General features: G+C 39.7%; 1 protein-coding gene across 4 annotated transcripts in view; it reads right to left on the bottom strand.

Moving 5' to 3' along the window:
* Positions 1 to 23777, bottom strand: part of BCKDHB (branched chain keto acid dehydrogenase E1 subunit beta) — a 220359-nt gene that overhangs the window by 175496 nt on the left and 21086 nt on the right. For all 4 annotated transcript variants that reach the window (XM_057738019.1, XM_057738021.1, XM_057738018.1 and 1 more), the window contains exon 4: positions 79 to 212. In XM_057738019.1, the coding sequence (XP_057594002.1) occupies positions 79 to 212 (134 nt within the window). The remainder of the gene's footprint in view (positions 1 to 78; positions 213 to 23777) is intronic.

Below are 23777 nucleotides of genomic sequence, written 5' to 3'. Positions count from 1 at the left end.
GAGAGTGGAGGTATTTCTTCAGTATGTCACGGACTTCCATTAGAAATGCTCAATTATGGTAAAATGCAAGCTTCTTACCTGATCAAAAGCAGGAAAGATATAATCTGCAAACTGAATTTCTGCAATGGCGGTAGCACCAGTGACTGCAATTCCAATTCCAAATCCAACGATTCCTTGTTCACACAATGGGGTATTAAAAACTCTATCTTTACCTACGAAAGAAAACAAAGTCATCTTAATATGACAAATGACAGTAATGTAACGCACAATACAACTGAAAATTCACTGACTTAAAAACTGAGATAGAAGAAAAAAGCATAGAAATACATGGATGAAAGAGAAAAGAAATAGTATGATGGTTGGTTTCAATGCAAACATAGTATTTGTATCACCTGTAAGTAACCTAAATGCTCTAATTAAAAGAAAGACTGTCACACTGGAATAAAAGAAAGCAAAAGCCAACTACTTAAAAAAAAAAAACCACTCACACGATAAAGATAAATGTAAGGAAAAGGAAGGAGAAAACACACAATGGAAAACCTAACCGAAAGAAGTTGATGTCACTACATTAATAGCAGACAAAGTAGACTTAAGGGAAAAGGCATTACCAGAGATAGAGAGGGAAAAATGTTAAAGGGTTCAATTCATAAGGAGGACATAATTTCAAATTTATAGTCATCTAACAACACAAGCTCCAAATAAACAGAAAAAATTAGCAGACTTAAAAGGATAAAGAGATAAAATTCCCAATATAGTGGGAGATTTTCATGTACCAGTCTCACTGACCAAAAAAACACACCAAAATAAAAAGGTAAAACTATTGAAGATTTGAACATGATTAGTAAACATAACCTAATTGACATACTGTACCCAAGAGCTAAGAATACAAATTCTTTTCAAGTAAACAGAGAACACTGACACTAACTGACTACAGACTGGGCTACATATCTAATCAACAAATTCCAAACGATTAAAATCATGCAGAGTATAAATAACCCATGTCTCAGAGAAGAAATTATAATGGAAATATGGAAATTAGAAAGTATTTTGAAATGAATCGTAACAAAAAAACGACATCACAACCATTTCAATTTCGGTAATGGCAGAGTAGCTTTTGTCATACTAGCCTTCCCACATCAAATGATTACAAATCTGGACAGAATATAACAAACAACTAACCTTAAAGGCACTGGAGAACCAAAAAGCAGGCCTGAACTGAAGGGGACTTGACCACTGAAAGAGAGGAAGCGCATGCAGGACAGGTGCGACATTATTCAGGCTTGTACCCTGGGGGGACGCCCCAGGCTATGTGATGTGCAAACAACTAGAACTCAGACACACAGACTCAGTCCTATTGACCTGAGGCATCACAGAATGGAGTCTGGGGCTGCCAGTGGCTGGAACCTGAGACACTAAGTGCCTCAAAACAGGGCACTCCACGAGGGCACCCCAAAATCTGTGCATACACTCTGCTCAAAGCCTCGGCTGACTCTGTGCCTGCCACAGATGAGACAACAGCTGGGACCCACAAGCCAAGCAGAGACGTCAGCGCTACCCACTGAAGAAGAGACAGGATGTAGAGTTGGACACTCTTCAAATTAAAGCAGCTTGATAAACAGCTTATGTTTTCCATTAATCTGCAGGATACGTTATTAGCATACAACTCAGTTCTCACCTGAAATTTTACCACCTCTCAGCCAGTATTGGTATTTCATGAAAAATTCTCATTTCAGCGAGCTGGATGGACACAACAGTGGCCACAGTCTGGCCAGGGGATGAAAAATCTGGGGACCAATCAGGATTCATGTTTCATTTCCATGATCCATGAATATCAGTTCTTCTTGGTGCGTAGAACTCAGCTCAATCACTCGTTTGACTGTGAGCCTCAAATGGGGTGAGTGCTGGACATGCTGACTAGTTTGTACTCTCAAAGCAGCTGCAGAAACTTACAGCATGATTCATGCTCATCATGATCTGGGACTATCTTCTGAAACTGTGACCTCCATCCCTCATCAGTTCCCTATCTGACTGCAAGGAGCTTGATAACTGCTGAAGATTTACACTTCCATTGGACCAAGAACAATTCATTAGTAGAAAATGAACACAGATTCCAGCTGCCACCTGTGGAATCCGCATCCCTGGATACTGGAAGCACCATAACCATATGAGCAGGGTTCCTAGTTATTCTTTGCTGCTTCCGGTGCCCAGATTCGGATAGTTTTCATTTCAGTAATGTAGCTCTTTTTGCTGCTAGAAGGTAAAAGCTGAGTTTCTCAGAACTTTTACTCCAAAACAGTTTGAGGAAACTGTTTAATAACTCTCTTCAAAATAAACTAAACATTAAAAATCTATTTCTAAAAAAAATAAAAGAAAAAGAAAAACAAACATAAAATTGTTAAAAATCTGTTTCTATTTTCTCCCAAACAGGTCATGATTGAGGATAAGAGTACAAACAAAATGCACAATACTGATAGCTTCCTCTACTTTAGAATGCAATTAACTTAAAGTTCATACACATAGTATCCCAATGGGTAGATTAATACATACAGAAATTACACTATGAGTTAAGAAAGATCTGAGGGGACTTCCCTGGTGGCACAGTGGTTAAGAATCCACCAGCCAATGCAGGAGACACGGGTTCGATCCCTGGTCTAGGAAGATCCTAAATGCTGCAGAACAACTAAGCCCATGCATCACAACTACTGAGGCCCGCATGCTCTAGAGCCCGCATGCCGAAACTACTGAGCCCATGTGCCGCAACTACTGAAGCCCACACGCCTAGAGCCTGTGCTCTGCAACAAGAGAAACCACCTCAATGAGAAGCCCACACACCGCAATGAAAAGTAGCTCCCGCTCACCACAACTAGAGAAAGTCCATGCGCAGCAATGAAGACCCAATGCAGCCAAAATAAATAAATAAATAAATAGTAAACCTTACCAAAAAAAAAAGATATGGGTTTAAGTGCTATCACCACAAAGTACTAAACACCCTAAGGCTCAGTCTCGTATCTGTAACAGACCAATCATGATACTGAAAAGACTAAAATAATTCATACAGGTATTCAAATGTTTACAGAGTACCTAATATTGTCTAGATACTATTCTAGATGCAGAGGGTGCAGCAGCAAACAAAACAAAAAAAATTCTTACACTCATGGAACTTACATTCTGGTCAGGGGAAAGAGACAATAAAAACAAAATAAACGAGTGAAATACATAGCATATTAGATGATGACAATAGCTGTAGAGAACAGTAAAGCAGGGAGTAAGTGATCAGGGGAGAGGATGTGGGACTCCTGTGGTTTTAAACAGGAAGATCGGGGAGGTGCCACGGAGAGGTGACATTTAAAGGAGGAGTTGAAGGAAGTGAGGAAATGTACCATGAGTACATAGCAGGGCATAAATATTCTGGACAGAAGGACCCGTAAGTGCAAAGGTCCTGGGGTATGAACCTATTCAGCACATCAGAGGAAAGGTACCAAGTCCAGAGTGCCTGGTGCACAGGAAGAGAAATAGTGGTAAGAGATGAAGTTGAAGAGTTAAGAGGATGGGCTGGGAGGTGGCACAGATCAGACAAGGCCATGGGGGTCACTGTAAACACTCTGACTTTGACTGTGAGAATGAGTGAGTCAGTAAGTAGGTGAGTGAGGCAGAAAGCTATGGAGCAAAGTCATGCCATCCTTCAAATTGAATTGTAGCAGGATCCCTCTGGCTGGTATTTGGTGAACAGCCTGTAAATAGGCAAATGTGGACACAGCAAGACTGATGACAGGATGTCGCAATCATCCCAGTAAGAGATGATGACATGGAATAGCAGAAAAGGTGTGAGCCTCCAGATATAGTCTAAAGACAGTGTCAGAAGGATTTACTGAGGAAATGGATGTGGAGTATGAGTCAGAGAAATGCTGAGGGTGATTCAGAGGTTTTTGGCTCAAGTAGCCTGAGGAGAGTTACTACTGCCCATGGAAGGGAAAACTAGGAAGCCGCATGTTGGGATGAGAGACTAGGAGCCCAGCTATGGAGATGTTACGTTTGAGACGCCTTCAGACATTAAGGTAAAGCCTTTCATTAGGCTATCGGATATATGAGTTGGAAGTCTTCAGCATGAAGATTAAAAAACATGGGACTGGACTTCCCTGGTGGTCCAGTGGTTAAGACTCTGAGCTTCCAACACAGGAGGAACGGATTGGAGTCCTGGTTGGGGAAGTTCCACATGCCATGCAGCGCAACCAAAGTAAAGCAAAATAAAATATTTTTTAAAAAATAGGACTAGATGAGATTCCCAAGTACATTTAAATAGGTACATATAGTGAGGAAAGACCCAAAGTTAAAAAGACATGAAAAATAATCAGCAAAGTTGAAAAGGGAAAAAAGCCAGAGTTTAGAGGAAAACTAACAGAACGTGCTGTCCTAGAAGTCAAACGAAAGAAGTAATTCTAAGAGGAGACAGCGGCCACCTTGTGCCATCTGCTGCCAATTAAAAGTGAGATGAGGGCTGAGGATTTTCTAACTGGTGACCCAGACATAACAGTGTCTCCCAAGTGGGAGGGAGGGAGAAGACAAAGGCCTAATTCAAGAGGGATGGGAGAAGACAAATTGGAGACAACGAATAATGACAGTTACTTGGAGAAATTTCGCTGTAAAAGAAAGAAAAGAAGCAAACACTAACTGGAGAGGAATATGGAATCAACAGAGGGATTTTTTTAATGGAAGAAATACTGGGATATTTGCAGGCTGATATGATCAATGATCAATTGACCAATGGGGGGGGAATTGATGATTGAGAAAATTAATGAAATGGAGAGAAGGAAGAACAATTTGGAACCATGTATTTGAGAAAGTAACAGAGGAGGAAGGGGTCTAATGTGGAGAGGTGACAGTTACCCTGACATTCCCTCAGAGTGAAAGGGTGTTCAGACACTGATGCTGGTACACAGCTAGATGCAGTGGACAGAGGGTCTGCCAACGTTCTCTGTTCACTGCATCTATCTTCTTAGCAAAATGTGAAACTAGATTATTAGCTAAGAGTAAGGACAGGGGAGGTAGCGTTGAGAAAAGAATGTATGAGTGGGCCCTGGAGATCACTAGTTTTGAACGGAAGGTGAGGTCAGTTGGCAAGATGACATGTTTTGCTCCAGCAATACTGAGCCCAGAATTTAGGATTTAGACAGAGACGGATTTAACTAACACTGGATTTTACCAAGCAAATTGTGGCATGCAAGTTAAACTGGATATAAAGGGAAGAAAGGGCATCAGGGGAGTAAGAGTCAGTGACGGGGTCATGGGATTCATGGATTTTAAGGATCAAGAAGGTCAAAGGATTGTTGGAGTGGAGGCACCAGAGGCAGCGAGCTAGGGAGCTTCAAGGTAGAGGCCAGAGCTGGGGGGAGGCTTCCAGCTGAGTTGATGGAGGAACTGAGAATGACGGTCTGGGGCAGGACCATAAAAGTGAGAAGCCAAGGTAGGATGGAGGACAAGATCACTAGAGCAAAGGATAAAAAACTAAGAGCATCCATGCGGATACTAACAAGACTGCTGGTAAGGCTGGTGGTGAGTCAGGCTAGGAAGGAAGACACAGCCGTCTTCCTTGGCCTGGGGTCAATAGATAGCAAGGAAAGACAGCATTAGCACCTAGTATTCAATAAATTATTGAATTATTTATTGCAAGTATTTGATAAATGTTTATTTTGAAGGCTAAATTAGATATATGAAAGCTAGGCTTCTTTGGATTTAGAAATTAATTTTATAAATCTTTCTTTATTTTCTGAGATGACTGAACTCAACGTTTTACTATTTAGAGCCAAACTTCTCGAATTCAGTACGTTTAAATTGATTACATATACACATTAAGTATGTGATTATATAGTAATCTCACACAGACCACAGCCTTTAGGTCAGGTGATAAAAAGAAATGGGTATCCCTGGAAACATGACAATTTAAAACATTCATCCAAGTGATAAATAAAACTTAAGATCAGCTGCAATTCCTGTCTTTCAAAGGCAGCTGAAGGCTATAAGGACACAATCCAGAACGTTGCAAGGAGACGGGGCCCGTGCAAAGTGCTGCAAACAAGCTCAACTAACGTTTAGTTAGGTGGCTAGTGGCTGTGATTTCACACGAAGGAAAAAACTATGCCTACTCTGGAAGTTCTTCAATGCCCAACAGCTTTGACTGGGTCAGAAAAGAATAAATAATACCTGAATTACTTCTTTCTGAACTTAAGATAACTAAGTAAGGGACTTCCCTGTTGGTCCAGCGGTAAAGAATCCACCTTACAATGAAGGGGACATGGATTTGATCCCTGGTCAGGCACCTAAAATCTCACATGCTATGGGGCAACTAAGCCTGCGTGCCACAGCTACTGAGCTCATGCGCCTCAACTAGAAAGCCTGCGTGCCACAAGCTGCAGAGCCCACGCGCACTGGAAACTGCACGCTGCAACTACAGAGCCCACACACCCTGGAACCTGCGAGCCACAGCTAGAGAGAAGCCCGTGCGCCGCAATGAAGAGCCCGTGCGCTGCAATGAAAGATCCCGTATGCTGTGACTAAGATCCCACAGGCCACAACTAAGACCTGATGCAGCCAAAAATAAATTAAAAATAAATACATAAATAAATAATATATAAATCTTCTTAAAAACTTTATTAAAATTTTTTTAAAAGATAACTAAGATTAACATTTCAGAAAAACATGGTTATTGACAATACAGATATCAAGAACAGAAGATATTCACTTGCCACAACATAGATGGACCTAGAGATTATCATGCTAACCGAAGTAAGTCAGAAAGAGAAAGATAAATACCATATGATACCACTTACATGTGAAATCTAAAATATGACACGAACTTATCTACAAAACAGAAACAGACTCATGGACATAGAGAACAAACTTGTGGTTGCCAAGGAGAAGGGGAAGGGGGGTGGGGGAGAGATGGAGTGGGAGGTTGGAGTTAGCAAAAGGAAGCTATTATATATGGAATAGATAAACAAGGTCTTACTGTACAGCACAAAGAGCTATATTCAGCATCCTATGATAAACCAACATCAGCCAAATGACATCAGCTGTCACCCCTTCAGGGACTGCCTCAACTATAGTGACCTCCAAGCTCAAGGTCGTGCTTGGTGGCCACCATCCAATGATTGATCAGAGTGAGAGTATAAAGGCCTGGTCATTTCAGCCCAAGAAGGGACAACTCAAAAGGGTCATTGTGACTCCAGAGATCCCACAGGTTGGTCAAGGCTGTCCTTGGACCTGCATCACTTCTGGACAGTTCCTTCTGATTAATTCTGTTTTCCCTGGAAAGCAGCACTATATTTATGGTTCCAGAAGATCCCAGGTTTCCAAGGTTTCCAGATTTATTAAGTTTACCTCCATTTACAGTGATCTTACAGTAATATTCTCCAATTGCCTCCAGGCAACAACAGCTAGAAAGTGCTATTTGTGAGTTTTGTTCTATAGATTCTATCTTTATTATTCTGAATATTCTTAGGAAAGAGATCTGGGCTATTCTAATAGATAAGACAGAAAAATTAAAGATAAGATTAACCAGGAGCAAATATGCTTAGTAAATGTTTATTGAATGAATGGACAGATGAAATGCATAAGTCCCGCTGTAGCCAATGAGTCTACACCTCCAGGTCCAGCAAAGCCCAAATCAGTTCCAGGGATTCAATGACCAGATTAGAATTTGTGAGCTCCTCTACTGAGAATAGAGACTACATCTCACTCATCTTTGAACACTCAATAGTACTTAGCACAATGCCTTGAATTTAGTAGTCATTCAACAGTTTTACTTGAATGAACAGGCTTAAAAGGACCATCATGCTTGGGCTGAAAGGCACTTAGTCTATGACAATCAGGATGTGGTAACGTCCCACCAAGTGTTCAAAACATAGAGATATGACAGCAACGCAGATAGTAGTTTAGTTGAAATTGATACGTAGTAATACATACATGAAATTTTTCATTTAAATAATGGGAAAATGTGACAGTGAAGAAAGACTATAGACTCACCCAGGCACAAAGAGGAGATCTTCAACCATCTCTAGTGCCTTAAATAGTCCTTGACACATAACAACATTTTAAAAATATTTGTTCAATGAATGGATGAATGAAGAAAAAATGAATGACCTGGGGGGGAATGAATTGGGAGATTGGGATTGCCATATATACATTATTAATAAGAAAAAAAATACCCAAAAAAATTAAAAAATAAATTTTTTTAAAAAATGAATGAACGAAATAATATTAAAATAAGAAATGATTAAAAAAAAGAAAAAAAAAGAAAAAAATAAGAAATGATAGCCAAAATCAAGGGAAATTATAAAATCAGCCTAGATCATAATATCTTGAAAATCCAACTACCCACACACAGATTAGTGGATTACTTACTTCATGGCTACATTTTAGGTGGCCACATCTTAAAGAAATCAGTTTTAGAAATGACAGAAAAGGAAAAGAATCACTTAATTGTAAGTAGCTAATAGAAACAAATAGTGAACATCTGGTTGGGGCTAGACTATAATTATGATACAATAATATTTAATATCATAGACCAGGGTTTCTCAAACCAAGTACCACATAGACAACTTTTTGTTTAAGCCACTGCTAACATCTTGGCACCTTAGTTTTTATTTTTGTAAAAATGATAAGCATGCATTATCAAAGTCTAGCTGGAGAGTACAACTTTTCCTCCCCATCACATCTCCTAGAAATTCTCATTTAGTAAATATTATTCTATTCTATCCATGCAGATAGAATAGAAGACAGAAGAATAGAAAAACTTTAACAAAAATAGTCCTATTATTGATGATATTTTCCAAATGAATGGTATATTATTAATTTTTCTTGAACTTAAAAGTAGAGAAATGAGTGAGTAAAATTAATTGTTGAAATTCAAATAAATATTTGTTTAACATCAAGACTTTATTTCTTAAGTACTCTCTTTAAGTACGGGAAAAGAGAATTTTCAAAACAATACTGGTTGGAGTCATTTTTTTTAAAACTTTTAATTTCCTGCTTTGAAAGATGAAAAAATTAGCACTCCAATAATTTGTACCACTCTTCCCTCTCCCTAGTGAGTTTTGTTATTGTTGTTTTTGCACTGAACAGATATGATAACTATAATTCCCACAGTTGTTTGGTATTGGTTTTATATTTAAATTGATTCAATCTCACTACCAGTCTCTTTATTATAGCTACTTTATTCTGAAGATCTTTATGTCCATCTATCTCTGAGTTGGTTGGATTTCACTGTCAGGCAAGCTTTCTAAGAAATGCCCATGCCTACCATATTATTTGAGTTGTATTTTGGGGTTACACTTTCCTACTGAACGTATACACAGTGCTTCCTTATCCTGGCATTTAATGTTCCAACAACAACAACAACCTGACTAGATGGACAACTTTTAGAGAAAAAATATTCTCTTGTACTCCTAGTGTCAACGTAAATCAATTTTAATATATTTTAATGTATTAAGCAAAATCAAATTCAGCATTTATTACCCTGATTAAAAAGATAAAGGCAAAGCAAACTTTTAAATACAAAAAAAAAAAATCACACTGCATAACCAATTAAATTCAAGTTAACAGCAAAAATGGTGTATAACAAATAATGGTTTTCTGCAATGGTTAATCCTTTCCAATATAGCTTCAGATTGGATTCTATATATAATCTTTCTGATTTTTTCGCTTAATCATTATAATGAAAAAAGCATCTTTTCATTTAAATTCACTGCACAAAATAGTATATGTAACCTCATGGCTTTCTTTGACAACTGAGGATAGTCAGACCTCATACTAAAAAAAAAAAAACACCCACAGCATTCCTTGAATACTAATTTTAAGGAAGTTACTTCCAGATAAAGTTGGTATCACAACCATGTTGAAATCCTCATTAAATACATCATTATTGCTGGAATCGGGTATAGAAAATTCTTCAGTGTGTACTCACTGATATACTAACTACTAATGAACTGTTGAAAGTTAAACGGAATCTGTGAAATTCATCTGCCTGTAACTTGAGCATGTTATTGCTATAATGCTGGTGCCTGTGGGTATAGCATGTAGGGATGCTATTAGCACAGTTTGTTATTTGAATCTCAGTGAATGCTTCATATACTTCAGACACTGTAAAGTAGCTGGCCTTCACATAGCACAAACACAGAGAACACAAACACCAATTTATCACATGGCAATATTCGATTACATCCCAGGTGATTCAGGTGATAAGCTTATATTATTTTTTAAGATTATCACTGACATTACCACCCTCAAATTTTAAATCTCACTGAAAAGGTGAAAATTCCCAGAATATATCCATAGACATACAGAGTTAGCTAACACAAGTTAGAGAAAAAATATCCAAGGAAAATATCAAATAAAATAACTCCAATGTTCAATTTTAGAAGAAAAATTCTACTTAGGAATAAATTGGGGAAAAAATAGTTTTTAAAAAAAGTTACCCATGGAGAGTATGGCAATTGTTTAAAAGCACTATCATTAGAAAAAATAGTTATGGGGTAAATTAATCTTTAATTTTAAAATCTTCATTTAAATGGAAGGGCATACAAGAATACCCCTATATTTATCTATTGGGGAAAAAAATTCAAAGTTATACCTATAAGAAATTCCACAAAGAGGAAAATATGTTCTTTAAATCAAGAGGGAAAACTGGGTAGAGCATCTACAAAATCACTTAAGGGTCATGTAAAAATTATGGTTGGTTATGAAAGGACAGCAAGCAGAAAAATGAATTACAGAATCATAAAATCCTAGCACTACTGAAGATCTTCCCACCAGTGCCACATCTCCAAATAAGGAGACAGAGTCTTGATTTAAGTGTGGCCTTTGTTCTTTTGACTTGCTCCATTCTATTAGAGAAGTTTCTTTCCTAAATTGGCTGCTGCAAACTACTCAACTCATCAATGCTAAAATATATCAAATTAGAACTTAATTATCTGACACCACAGTCACAGATGCAAAATAATTCTGAACATTTAATCTGAATGTATAAATTCTTTATGAACAATGTCCTGAAATTCCCTCAGATGTTTCTCCAAAAACTAAAGCAAATAAAATAGATGGTTTAAGCCTTCACAGTATGCAATCTACTTACCAACAACAAAGTAAAATAAAAAGCATCTTTAAAACAGTGATTTTGAAAAGGGTCAAGAAAACACTTGAGAATTCCCTTATAAGAACTTTTAAAAGAGGTGCTTCAAACTTTGAGTCAATAATTAATTGCATTACAATATAACACTGTTACTCTGCATAAAAGTATGTATGTTTCTATCCTGAAAACACAGTATAAAATCTACAAACGTGCATAAAACTAAGATGTTACTGATAGTAAAGTTATAGTTATATCTATATTAAATTAGATATAATTTCTCTATACTCAGATATAAGGGAAATTTCAGGTAAAGTCCTAATATCAGTTCAGATTCAACCGAGTATCTCCAACTGACTATGTCAACTTCACAGGTCACATGATCTTAATTATGATAGTTTTTCAAAAAAATTAATTAAATTCAACATTTCCCGCTTGCTACTCTCTTGGAAGTTGGGCATAAATTTTAAAGAGATTTTTTACTTTTTAATGAATTATAAGAAATCTTAAAGGGTAAAATAAAAATGATTTGGGACTTAGAAGTTGGATCTCCTTTTGTTTGCCAAGAAATACAATTACTATTAGCAATTATCAGATTGGAAACTATTAAAAATATGGAACATTGGAATGAAATGTTAAGATAAACAATAATGGATGATGGGTGATGACTTAGAGGGCCAGGATAGGGATGGTGGGAAGGAGTCTTGGGAGGGAGGGGATATGGGGGTATATGTATAAATACCGCTGATTCACTTTGGTGTGCCTCAAAAATTGGCACATGAGTGTAAAGCAATTATATTCCAATAAAGCTTTAAAAAAAAACTATAATGGAAAAGAATATTTTTAAAAAGAATATATATATGTATAACTGAATCACTTTGCTGTACAGCAGTAATTAATACATTGTAAATCAACTATATTTCAATTTAAAAATATTTTTAAAAAGATGAAGAAAGTGCTCAATTTGTTGCAAGTTAGATAAGATCTTTAACAAATGAGTTATATCCTAAGATGTAGGATAAACTGAGGCTATACTAAGAGAGTGAGATATCGCAAGTGTACTTTTCTAAGCTTATTAGACGGATGTGGCAAGGTATAATATCAAGCCCTGTGTCCTTCTGATACCATCGGAGCTTCAACTGCGACCCAGTAAAAAACATTATTTAATACAACGCATTTTTACCCAATGGAATAAACATTTACCCAATATGTACTTGAGCATATACAAGGCAATGGATGCTACAAATGACATAGATAATATACCATTTAAACAATGTTAAACTTTTGGATATTCAAACAACTTACAATGTAATAAGGAGATAAGTCAAGTATAAATAACTATGATACATGAAAGTGATGTAAAAACAAAATGCTATTGGGGGGGGAGGAGAGTCTTTCAGGCTTGGAGGAATCATGCCAAGTTTCATGAAAGACAATGAACTGGAACTGGGCACTGAAAAAAATGGGCAGAATTTCGAAAAGCATGGGTAAAAGAAGGAACCGTGTGACCAAAGGCAGAGAGACAAGAAATAAAGTGCAAATTCAGAGTTGGGAAGTGAATCAAAGCAGCTGAAGTACAATTGGATTATTAGAAAGAGCAGTGGGAGATCGGAAGTCTGGGGTATATACACTAGTTAGCATGATGGTTAAAAGTGTGGGCTCCGGGTCAGAACTCACGGGTTTAGATGTGGTTCCACCACTTTCCCACTGTGTGACCTTGGATGGGGCTTCAGTTTCCTCATTCATAAAATTAGGATAAAAATAACTAACCTGCCTACCAACCGGGATCAAATAAGATAAGGCATATATAAGTGCTTTGCAAATCATAAGGTATTATAAGAATGTAAAGTATTATCAGGATAGTGGCAATGAAAACAAAATGGAGACAGGGTTTGAGTGACACTACAGAATCAAAGGGATTTAACTGTTGCTAGCTGAGAGGCACGTGGGAGCAGAGAAACCCTGAGGGTTGGCACTGAGAGGTACTGGGGACCATAAGTAGACTTCAAGACCCCCAGACCATCAGCTGGAGGAGCCCACTCAGCACGGCAGCCCAGCCAGCAGATGCCAGGGGCTCTTTGAATCACTCCACGATGAGTACTCTCTCCACCTGAGGTGAAGGGTGGGGTGGGGTAGAGAAGGAAGGTCAGCCACGGTGGCAGGATTGTGACTAAGAATTCTAAAAGATGAACAAATAGCTTGCTCCGTTAGCAGGACCATGGATAAGCACAGCAGGAGGCCAGCACACACCTTAATCCAAAGATCGAGGCTTACCGCTGGGCAGAGGAGGGCTACGCACACCCAGCCGCGGCTAACCTTCTGCAAGAGGTATCCCAGGATTACAGATGGTCACTAGACCTATCGTGCTGATCACTTCATAACACACGCAAATGTCAAACCGCTACGCAGTACACCTGAAACTAACATAACATTGTACCTCAGTTATATTTCAATTAAAAAGTAACAATGACAGCAAAAGAGATATCCCATGGGTGAGAATGAAGCGCTGGCAATCAAGTGCAGCCCTGGACTGAGGAACGGATGCTCTATGGTTGCAGCTGTGTATGTGCAGAGGCCTGGAGATTGTGCAGGGCAAGGACTGAGCCCAAGGGGCCCAAAGCCTTCCGAAGCCTGGACATGAGAGCCGATTGATCCTAACAGATTGCAGCTCTATTTAAGCAGACGTCCACTTGGAAGCCATGGCTCTACACCACCCCCATGATGGGATGTGAGCAAACCGATGTCTGGTCCTGAACTATGTGCTGTGCACCAGGCATTTGATCCACACGATGATCCACAAAGGTAATCACATGACCCTGGCAGAACAGAACCAAATCAGCACCCCCCAGAGCCCCAGGCATCCGCAGGAACCTCCCAACACTGACTCTGATCAGAGCTATTGGCCCACCGGACACCAAGTATAACTAGTGACATATCAACCACCGGTGTTTTAACAATTGCACATAAGCTGAAATTTTGTTTCTGAGCATCATCAATGTGATTTAAGGAGACAGAATTCCCACTTGTAAAATCACTTTGTCTTGTATGAAACTGAATTTAAATAAACATAATCTGAATGCTTGGGTTTTAGGGGATATGTACTATACAACTATCTAAGCTTAAGTAAGACTCTCCTTTAAATGACACTTGGAATAAAAACCCAAAAACTCATTTCAATCAAACTGATATTTTACTATGTCTCAAAAGAAGAACCACAGTTTCATCATGTACAAAAGAAGATGATTTATTTGGTTCTACCTTTTATTATAATCAAATCAACGCATTTATTGATGAAACTATACAAATTTATTAAGTGAAACTAAAACTTATTGAGAGTCTAGAGTGTTATTTAGAGAAATGCACACTAAAAATATGTTTTTTCAAATAAACGTACACATAGCTGATGCTGGAAAAACAGATTGCAATAAATGAATACAGAAACTATTTTGGAATAAACCTGTGATGCCTTCACTGTGCTTGAATACAACCAAAGCTGTTTTTCCAGGATGCCAAAAGAAGTATTTCCATCATTCTTGTGATACCAGCTGGAATTTCAGGGCAAGCCATCTAAAAACAAATTGTTTTAATCTTCCTTAATTTATATGGAAATGAGATGTTTCCTAAAACACATCCGTACCCAGGACCTACGTCAACACCAGAGCTCAAAGCACACAAATTCCTCGGACGATTCCTACCCAGAAGGGCACACAGCACACCGACATCATCCGTGTGCGTCATTCACCGAGGAGGACATTACCGAGCTGTCAATTTCAATTAACCTGCCTCGCTTTATAAATAGCCTAAACGTCCCTATCTAAATAGGCTGGTGCCCTTTTCTCAGAAGCGAAGGGAACAACATGACAAAGAAGCATGAAAAATAAATGAGCTTTCCCCTTTGTAAATAGGAGAAAGTTGACATTAAACCAATTCTAAGTCCGAACTGAAGAGCTATTAATAAAATAAAGCTCAAGAGAATGAAGGACCAGTTTTAACCAGAAAATAAACAACAGTCACTAACTCTATCAGCTCTTTTTCAAGTATCTGTGAGCCACAGGGCTAAAGAAATAATTCAAGGTCCACATACAGGCAGAGCCAAATGCAGATACCGTAATTACAATCCTTAATATGGTCCCCAAAGTAATACAGTTTAAAAGCCCCAAATGATTGATGCTAAGCCAAAAAGAAGTTAGTTTTGAAGATTCAATGATATTCTCTTCTAAATCTGAAACGTTTTATAATTTTTATAACCCAAAGCATTATCATTTCTTTTGCTAGCTCTTTTTGCTAGATATTTTTTGCCTCTAAAATCAACATTAATGAACAAATCCTACACACCATTTCTACAATCTAAGTACTTGTTACAGCACTTTTCTACTTCACACTTTGATGAATAAGTAAAAGTAGAGTCAGAAAACATTGGTGGAATTTATCAAAAAGTAGAAAATAACTGATATAGATCATTAAGCAGGCTAGTGAACCCATGAATCCATCTAACTTATACCCACTGTGTGGGAAAACACAGACGTGTCACCATATTAATCTCAGGTAAAACAGACATCCATGTATATGTGTCATAGACATACATAAGCACGTGTCATCCGGGCAATACCTCATAAGCTTGCCATAGTGACATCTCGCATACAATCAAAATACTGTTCAGCTCACTGAAATATCTAGGACACCACCAAAAACTAAGAATCAAAGTTGAATAAAAAAGATTTCTGATTGAAAAAAGATCTGACAAAGTTGACAGACTATCCTTAAAGAGGTCCCTGATGCCCTCACTCACAGCAGCTTAAAAAAAAATCCCATTAGAAGTCTTTCCTGATCCATAATACTCTTGCTGTGGCAGTTAAATGAATCATCGCTTGACTTGCACTAAGTCATGACGACTGGCTGCCCGCTCTTCCATTCATTCAACCAATTTCCGCGCTTGGCACTATTCTGGGCCTTATGGGAGACAGGAAGATGACTTGTAAATATAAGTAAAACATGGGACAAAATAAGTCCATGAGTTGCGGATGCAGAGCTAGATGAAAACAGAACAATCGAGAGAAATTCCTTCTAGGTGGCGAAGGCTGAGGACGAGGAGCTGCGTGGGGTGGTACAGGCCAGAGGTGAAGCAGAGCAGCAGTTTCTGAGGGGCAGAAACAGCATTATACAGGCAGGGGGCAACTGGGAAGTGTGGACGCAGCAAGGGTATGGAGCAAAAACTAAAGTCGGGAAGACAATTCAAAGCCAGGCCATTTATGATCTTAAACACAAGCTAAGGGAAATGGACTTTACCGTTCAAGACGGGGAAGATTTTAAGCTAGAAAGCATTGTGATCAGAGCCATATTCTGGAAAAATTAATCTCACAGATGTATATAACACCAACTAGAGGAGGGAGGAGAGTGAGAACAGACTCATGACAGAGAGTATAATCATTTAGCTCAGAAGTAAGGAGGGCATATAAAAAAGAATGAAATAATGCCATCTGCAGCAACATGGATGGACCCAGAGATGATCACATTAAGGGCAGTCAGACAGACAAAGACAAATACCATATGATATGATATCACTTATAGGTGGAATCTAAAATATGACACAAATGAACGTATCTGCAAAACAGAAACAGACTTACAGACATAGAGAACAAACTTATGGTCGCCAAGGGGGAGGGTGGGGAAGGGAGGGATAGACTGGGAATGTGAGATTAGAAGATGCAAACTGTTATATATAGAATGGATAACCAACAAGGCCCTACTGTATAGCACAGGCAACTACATTCAATGGCCTGGGATAAACCACAATGGAAAAAAATATAAAGAAGAATGTGTGTGTATATGTATATACATATATATACACATATAAAACTGTGTGTGTGTGTGTGTGTGTGTATATATATATATATAATGGAATCACTTTGTTGTACACCAGAAACTGACACATTATAAGTCAACTATACTTCAATTTAAAAAATTTAAATAAAATAAAAAACAGTAAGGAGGGAGTGAACTCTGACAGTCTCAGTAGGGACAGTAGTGAGAGAAACCCCAAGACAGAACCATCAGAACTTGATAGCTCTTAAGTTTTCAATCTGGCTTGTTTCAAGAATCTATAAGTAGGACCCAAGAGGCAGCTTGAAAGTCACCATACATAACGAAATGAAAGGGAAATAGTTGCTACACTGATTTAAAACCAATACACATACATTCAGAAGGATGAGTTTCACTTGAAATAAACTGGATTAATACTTTTTAAATGCCAGATCCATTTTTAAACAAAAGGTCAGGGGAAAGCCAGAAAGTACCACAACATGTAACACGATGGGTCCAAACCAGATGGCCAGCTAAAATAAGCAATGGTACAGAGCACAATCCAATGTTTCAGAATTAAAGAAATCTACATGCTCTTTCAAGATAATCATCTCCTCAATGCTTTAGTTGTCTAACCTATTTCTGACCTCACTGTTCCATGAAAATTGCTTTTACTTTTTAGGTCACAAGTCACTGATGGCCTCCTAACTGCAGACCCAATGGAAACTTTGCAGTCAATATTTCAATATTTATCCCCTGGGACTTCCCTGGTGGCCCAGTGGCTAAGACTCCATGCTCCCAATGCAGGGGGCCCAGATTTGATCCCTGGTCAGGGAACTAGATCCCACATGCTGCGACTAAAAGCCTGCATGCCACAACTTTAAAAAAAAAAAAAAAAATTAACCCCTGATAATTGCTTTAAATCCTATACTCTCCACCTGCCTCCACCTGCAGAGAATCACAAGCCCTTCACTGACCCCTTCCTGACTCCCACCTTCCCTCCATTGCCAGGGTTCAGACAGACTCTCATTACCTCTCAGATAGACTCAATGGTTCTCAAAGTGTGGTCCTCAGACCAGCAGTTCCAACAGCATCTGGAAACTTATGAGAAGTAAAAACGTTTAGGCTCTACCTGAGACCTACTGAACCATAGACTCTGGGGGTGACATCCAGGAACCCCTGATGGGGCAAGCCTTCCAGGTGACTCTGCTGTGTACTAAAATTTAAGAACCTTTGTAATCAGCAATCATCCTGCCCATGGTCTCCCCACCTTTAGTCTCCCAGCTTCCCAAGGCTGTGGCCGGAGTTAGGTCCTACATGACCAATTTAATTATGTCATTCACCACCTTCTACCACAGGACTCAAAATACGTTGAACCCTCTTTAAACAAAAAATAGACTTCAAATGTTAAGTCTGCATTCTAATGTTAGTTGAACTTGTACAGACATGGAAGTTTTATAAAACTAGCAATATCCCTTCTACTTCTCAGGCACAGACGTTAGAATAATTTCTTTCACAGAGAACAAAAAACCAGTACATTCAACAACATTCATTTGAAATCCAGTTTTCCTGAAGCTTAATCACAATGTCAGATTTCACCACAGGAAGATGAGGTCTTAGGCCCAGTTCTAGTTGTGGAACCTTGAAGAAGTGACAACCTCTCTGTGCCCCAGTGTCTACATCTGCAAAATGGGATAGGAACAGAACGAACTTCACAGAATTGTGAGGATTAAGGGAATTAATATATGTCAAGTTCCTAGAACAGGGCTGGGCACACAGAAAACTCAGTTAAGAGTTTGTGGCTAACTGTTATCACCACCAGCATTATCATTACTAATGTTGTATGACACTTACGGAGCTGATACCTGTACGTATAGGCACAGTCCTGACTGCAAATCACTCCCCAGCACTCATTCTCTCTTTCTTCTACAGGCACAGAACCCTGGAGTTTTAGCCAGGCACATAACCACACACCTCAAAGACTACATTTCCCAGCCTCCCTACATCTAGCTAGTTGACATCCACCCTCTCCAAGGAGCATTAACCTCCCCATTTTGCCAGGTGGTGGAGGGAACTCTGAGACCTTCCTTAACAGACTTTCGGCCAATTCTCCTCATTCTGGAGCTCCAGCTCCCTTCACTCCTATTCCCAGAGGTGTGGGTGTTGCCAGTTCCCGAGTCTTTGCCTAGTTCTGTGATGTAAGCGAGGCTGGTTCTTGGCTGCCCCGCTGCCTATTCCGGACACTGTTTTTCCAAGCTTGATGCACTCTTGACCTTCCAGCTTCCAACATTCTTGTTGTTTTCAGTCCCATTCTCCCCATCCTTGTGGATACAGGCCTTTACAGAGGAAGATCCCTTGATATGTTAGTGGGGATTCAGAAGGGAACAAATGTCGATGTCTACATCCAATTGTCTCTTTTTCCAGAGGTCTCAGTCACCATTTTCTACCAAAATTCTCAGCGCACAAGTTTCCATCACCCTGTCATATATATTCTGGACTAAAAAAAAGAAACTTGCTGGGCACATCTTCCATCATTTCATATTGTTATTTCACTCTTACATTGTTATTTTACTTCCCATGGGATGATGCTTTGGTCTACCAAGCGCACCGGATGTCCTTCAAGGCAGGGACTACATGTTACAAATTTTAATATCTTCTAGAACAGTAGTTCTCAAGCTTGGCTGCATGTGTGAATCATCTGGGGACCTCTGAAAATCCAGCACCCTGGCCACACCCCAGACCAGTAACTCAAAACCTCTGGGGTGAAACGCAAGCATCAGTATTGCAACCTACAGGCACGGCTGAGCAGCAGTGTCGGGCAGTCAGTGGTGTCGTTGTCTGGAGACCTATGTCAGACACTTATCCCACGTCCATACAGACACAACTGAAAGACATCTCCCCTCCTAAGACGCCATCTCCAGCAAGCTCGTAGACCTAATGCATTGGTCTCTGTACCCAGGAAAATAACCCCAGTAATCCAAGGAAATACTAAAGAAGTGCCTCAGCCTAAGACAAAGTTGGGGGATGTTTTTCTACTTGTCAGATGACACATTAATATTAATCATCTACTTCCTGTGCCCATTAGTCAATGTGGCAGTGGTAACAGTCAATGCCAGCCTTTCTCCATTGAGTGTAATTCAGCTCACAGCTGCCTTCATTATCCATTACTTGCGAGCAGCTGGCCTAGCCATCATATCACATGCTTGAACTGACCAGGAACTATTTTGAGTGGCAAGTTTCCAGTGCTGCAGAAATTATAAAACTGACCCACACAAAGAAACTGATGGAGTTGCCAGGCAGCAGAGGCTCCAGAATATCTATATAGGAGGAGCTTAGGAGAAGAATTCTAGTTCGAGACCAAAGCCAGATGGCTTGTCTTGATCCTCTACTGTCATAGCTAGCCCGTGGTTTTTACTTAGATTGTATGTGCGCATGAGGTGGCTGGGAGAACTGATGAAGCAAAGGCGCCTCGAGCACCCCTGATGCCACCGTGTTAGCAAAGTCAGGGACCACAGATCCATGTCACTGCACCATCAACAGAGGCCTCCTCACTTCCCTCCTTTGGCTGCGCTCCAGAGACTGGACACCAGTGCACTTACGGCTGCACCCACAGGGCTGCACACACAGAGAAGAGGACAGGCAAGGCAAGAGGGCGACCAACTGCTAAATAAAGCCTTCGCCCGAGGGACCCGCAAGAGGAAAAAGGAAAATACATCACAGCCTAACAACTGGGCCTGATTCCCTTAGCGGTCCTGCAGAAATTAGGGAGGAAAGGGTCCTGCTGCCGAACAAAGACCCCCACAAGAGTCCACAAGTAGACACAAATCATACCAGAAGGGGGCCTGCAGCAATAAAACTGGGCAAGGAAACCCTGCCATGTTAGACTCTTCTCCCACTGAAAGCCAGGTGCCTATCTACAGCTCTCTCAAAGAACCATGTCCGCTCTCTGACCCTCTAATTCCCTGGACCACAGAGGTTTTTCTGAGAGAAAGGGAAGTGGGATGGAAATAAGTGACCGTAGTAGCACGCCACGGCCACCAGGAAATTTAAACCGTGACAGATCTTTCAGTAACTTAGCTATTGCCCCCTTGGTAAAATGCATCGCCTAAGGATCGCCTAGCCTGGAAACACCGGGAACAAATTTCCCTGAAAGTTCCCTTTACCAAAACCCCTAAGTGTAATGGGAGCTAAAGCTGAGGGGCGAGCTGCCTTCTGCCTGCAGAAAGAAACAGCAGGAACTAGGTAAGAAGGAGAGTAAAGGTAATTTGGCAAGAACTGAGTGAGACTATTTGGCTCAGATTCTGCTTCTAAGGATGTGAGAGAAATCAGGAGAGTTGGGGTAGGTTAGAGGTCTCTGGTTCCCCGCCTGAGTCACTGTCAACAGACTGTGGGATGAGGAAGCCATTTAAAAGAACGCAACTAGTGCGATGATTGGATGCCACGATATCTAACTTTTCTCTTTTTGTATAAAAGTTTAATGCTGCGAGCAGAGCTGTAACCTTGATGTATATGTACAGAATAATTAAAAGCAAGAAGATCCCTGGGGAGAAACTCTGCAGAATATTTAACAAAGGAAAAGGTGCCTTCTTCAGGCAAATGACTCAGTTGCCCTATTTGACTTATTTGTTCAGAACGCTGTGGAACTATTCTCTTTAATGTCTATCGGTGTTTAATTTAGATTTGAATAGATATGATGGGTTTATGCCATTTCACACGTTCTCGTCTCCCTCTGATTAATGAACTAACATGTCCCTAAAGTGATATAAAAGTTTCCTTTTGAGTTTTGAGGAACTTTCCCTTTTTAAAGAACAAAACACTCAAGTTCAGCATCTACTGGATCTTGATTAATTAAGATGTAATACTGTGTTTGAGTGTGTTCCCTTTTGGCTTAAGAACAACTTTCTTTGTTTCTGCTGGATTCCAAGCTGGCAGCGACCAGGAGAGAAAAAGACGAGGGTTAAAAAGAGCAGCCTGGGCTTCCTAGGTGGCGCAGTGGTTAAGAATCCACCTGACAATGCAGAGGTCACGGGTTCGATCCCAGCTCCAGGAAGATCCCACATGCCACGGAGCCACTAAGCCCGTGTGCCAAAAAAAAAAAAAGAGCAGCCTGCCCAGAAACAGAGATGAGGAGAAGTCCCTTACTACCAAGGATGCTTAAGTGTCCAGAAGCAGAAACTACAGAAAAAGGATCTTTTGGCTAATTTTCAGGTTGGCCCGGTGCCACCACTTCTGGCCAGAGGCCCTCGAGAGGAGAGGGCTGGCAGGATGCCCCTGGAGAAGGTCAGGCGTTTCATTGCTGAAGCTGCCTTTGGGTGTAGCTGCTCAGTCGGAAAGCAAAAACTTTTCATCCAACAGGTTTCCCAAGTGATCCCTTAGCACATGGCACTCGCCAACCTTTACCTAACTGATCCCTCATCCCCTCTGCCAATCCAAGCAGCTGAGAACCCTCCATTCAAAGGGAACAGAAAACAAAGCACTGGGCTCGACCCTCTATGACTTGACATAGAAACCCTTGCTCAACAAGGATGTGGCAGATGACATGAATGCTGTTCTCCATGCAGGGCTGTTTTTACTGGCTACTTGACTAGAAAATCACTGTTCCTGGTGAGTTTAATTAATCTGTGACTTTGTAACTGCATGGAAGGCGCTAATCAGTGGAATTCCAAGTTAGAATTGAAGCACAGACCGCCCAGCTATGTAATAGCCTATACATTTATATTCGAACTTCCTGAGACACATAAGTGACCACGACACCTCGACATCCGAGCGTGTCAAAGTCAAGCAGCCATACAGCTGCTGTGGCCACCGGGCACACTACTTTTAGAAGGAAGAGCACTCTCAGCTGTAATTTAATGGGTTTGTGATCTATGTCCTTAAGGTGAACAAAAGAGGGTGGGAAAATCCAGGGATTCCCAGATATTGAGCAATCTGAACTGCCCATGTAAAAATGGTTAAACCGGTCCTCTTCCGCCCCGATCATTTCTGGGATCTAAAAAGAAACGCCTTATAATTCAAAAGTTAGACAAATCAAAAGAGCAGCAATTCTGAACCCATGGAAAGTAAAGTTAAAAAAAAATCTCTGGCTTCAATGTGTAAATATTAGAAAGTGAGCTGTCCCAACTAAAACAATTAAAAATGCTCAGTGCATCCAAACCCAGGAAATACTAAATGCTGAAGAAAAAAGTTTGTGTTTTTCCCTCTGGTAAAAGTACCAGTCTAGAAGAGGATTTTTTTAAGACCCAGCACCAGATTTAGGATGCTAACATAGCAACATCATCCCTAATATCAAATGGAGAGATATGTCATACTTGACAGTGAAAATATGAAACAAGAGAGCTTTTACTCTCTCTTAATCTATGTTGTTCTTGATATAGTTTCATTTTTCAAATTTTTAATTATGTTGAAAAAGAGACATGAATCAATTTTATACTTTTGGATAATAATGATTTCTATTCCTACTTTTCCTGGTCTACTTTAGCCCAAGCCCATCTCCTAAGCCCCTGTTGGTGCTCACATCTGATCATTTTAAAAGCCTGCCATTGTCAAATAAGGTTAAGAAAAACTGGCTTAAGGGCATTACACTTTGATGCTTAAAATGTCAAAGAGAACACCTGTTGGCAGCCCTAACATTTATTGTTTAATCAACTAAGAAAAAAAGTCAAAACAGCAGCTGCCACCTCAGAACAACTTAATGCACTAATCAAAACACTTGTTCTCAAAAGAGTCACAAAAAAGAATTGTTAGAAACTTTTTTAATATGGATTACCGATGACTAGCTGCTTCTTACCCCATGAATAATCAAAATCCTTGAGCTTTGCTTATTAAAATTCCTTACACACTCCTTATATTTCCCATGTTTTTA

This window comes from Hippopotamus amphibius, chromosome 6, assembly GCF_030028045.1.
Source record: "Hippopotamus amphibius kiboko isolate mHipAmp2 chromosome 6, mHipAmp2.hap2, whole genome shotgun sequence".
In the NCBI taxonomy this organism is placed as follows: Eukaryota; Metazoa; Chordata; class Mammalia; order Artiodactyla; family Hippopotamidae; genus Hippopotamus; species Hippopotamus amphibius.
Note: the sequence above shows the minus strand (reverse complement) of the source record. Positions and strands in the feature narration are given on the sequence as shown.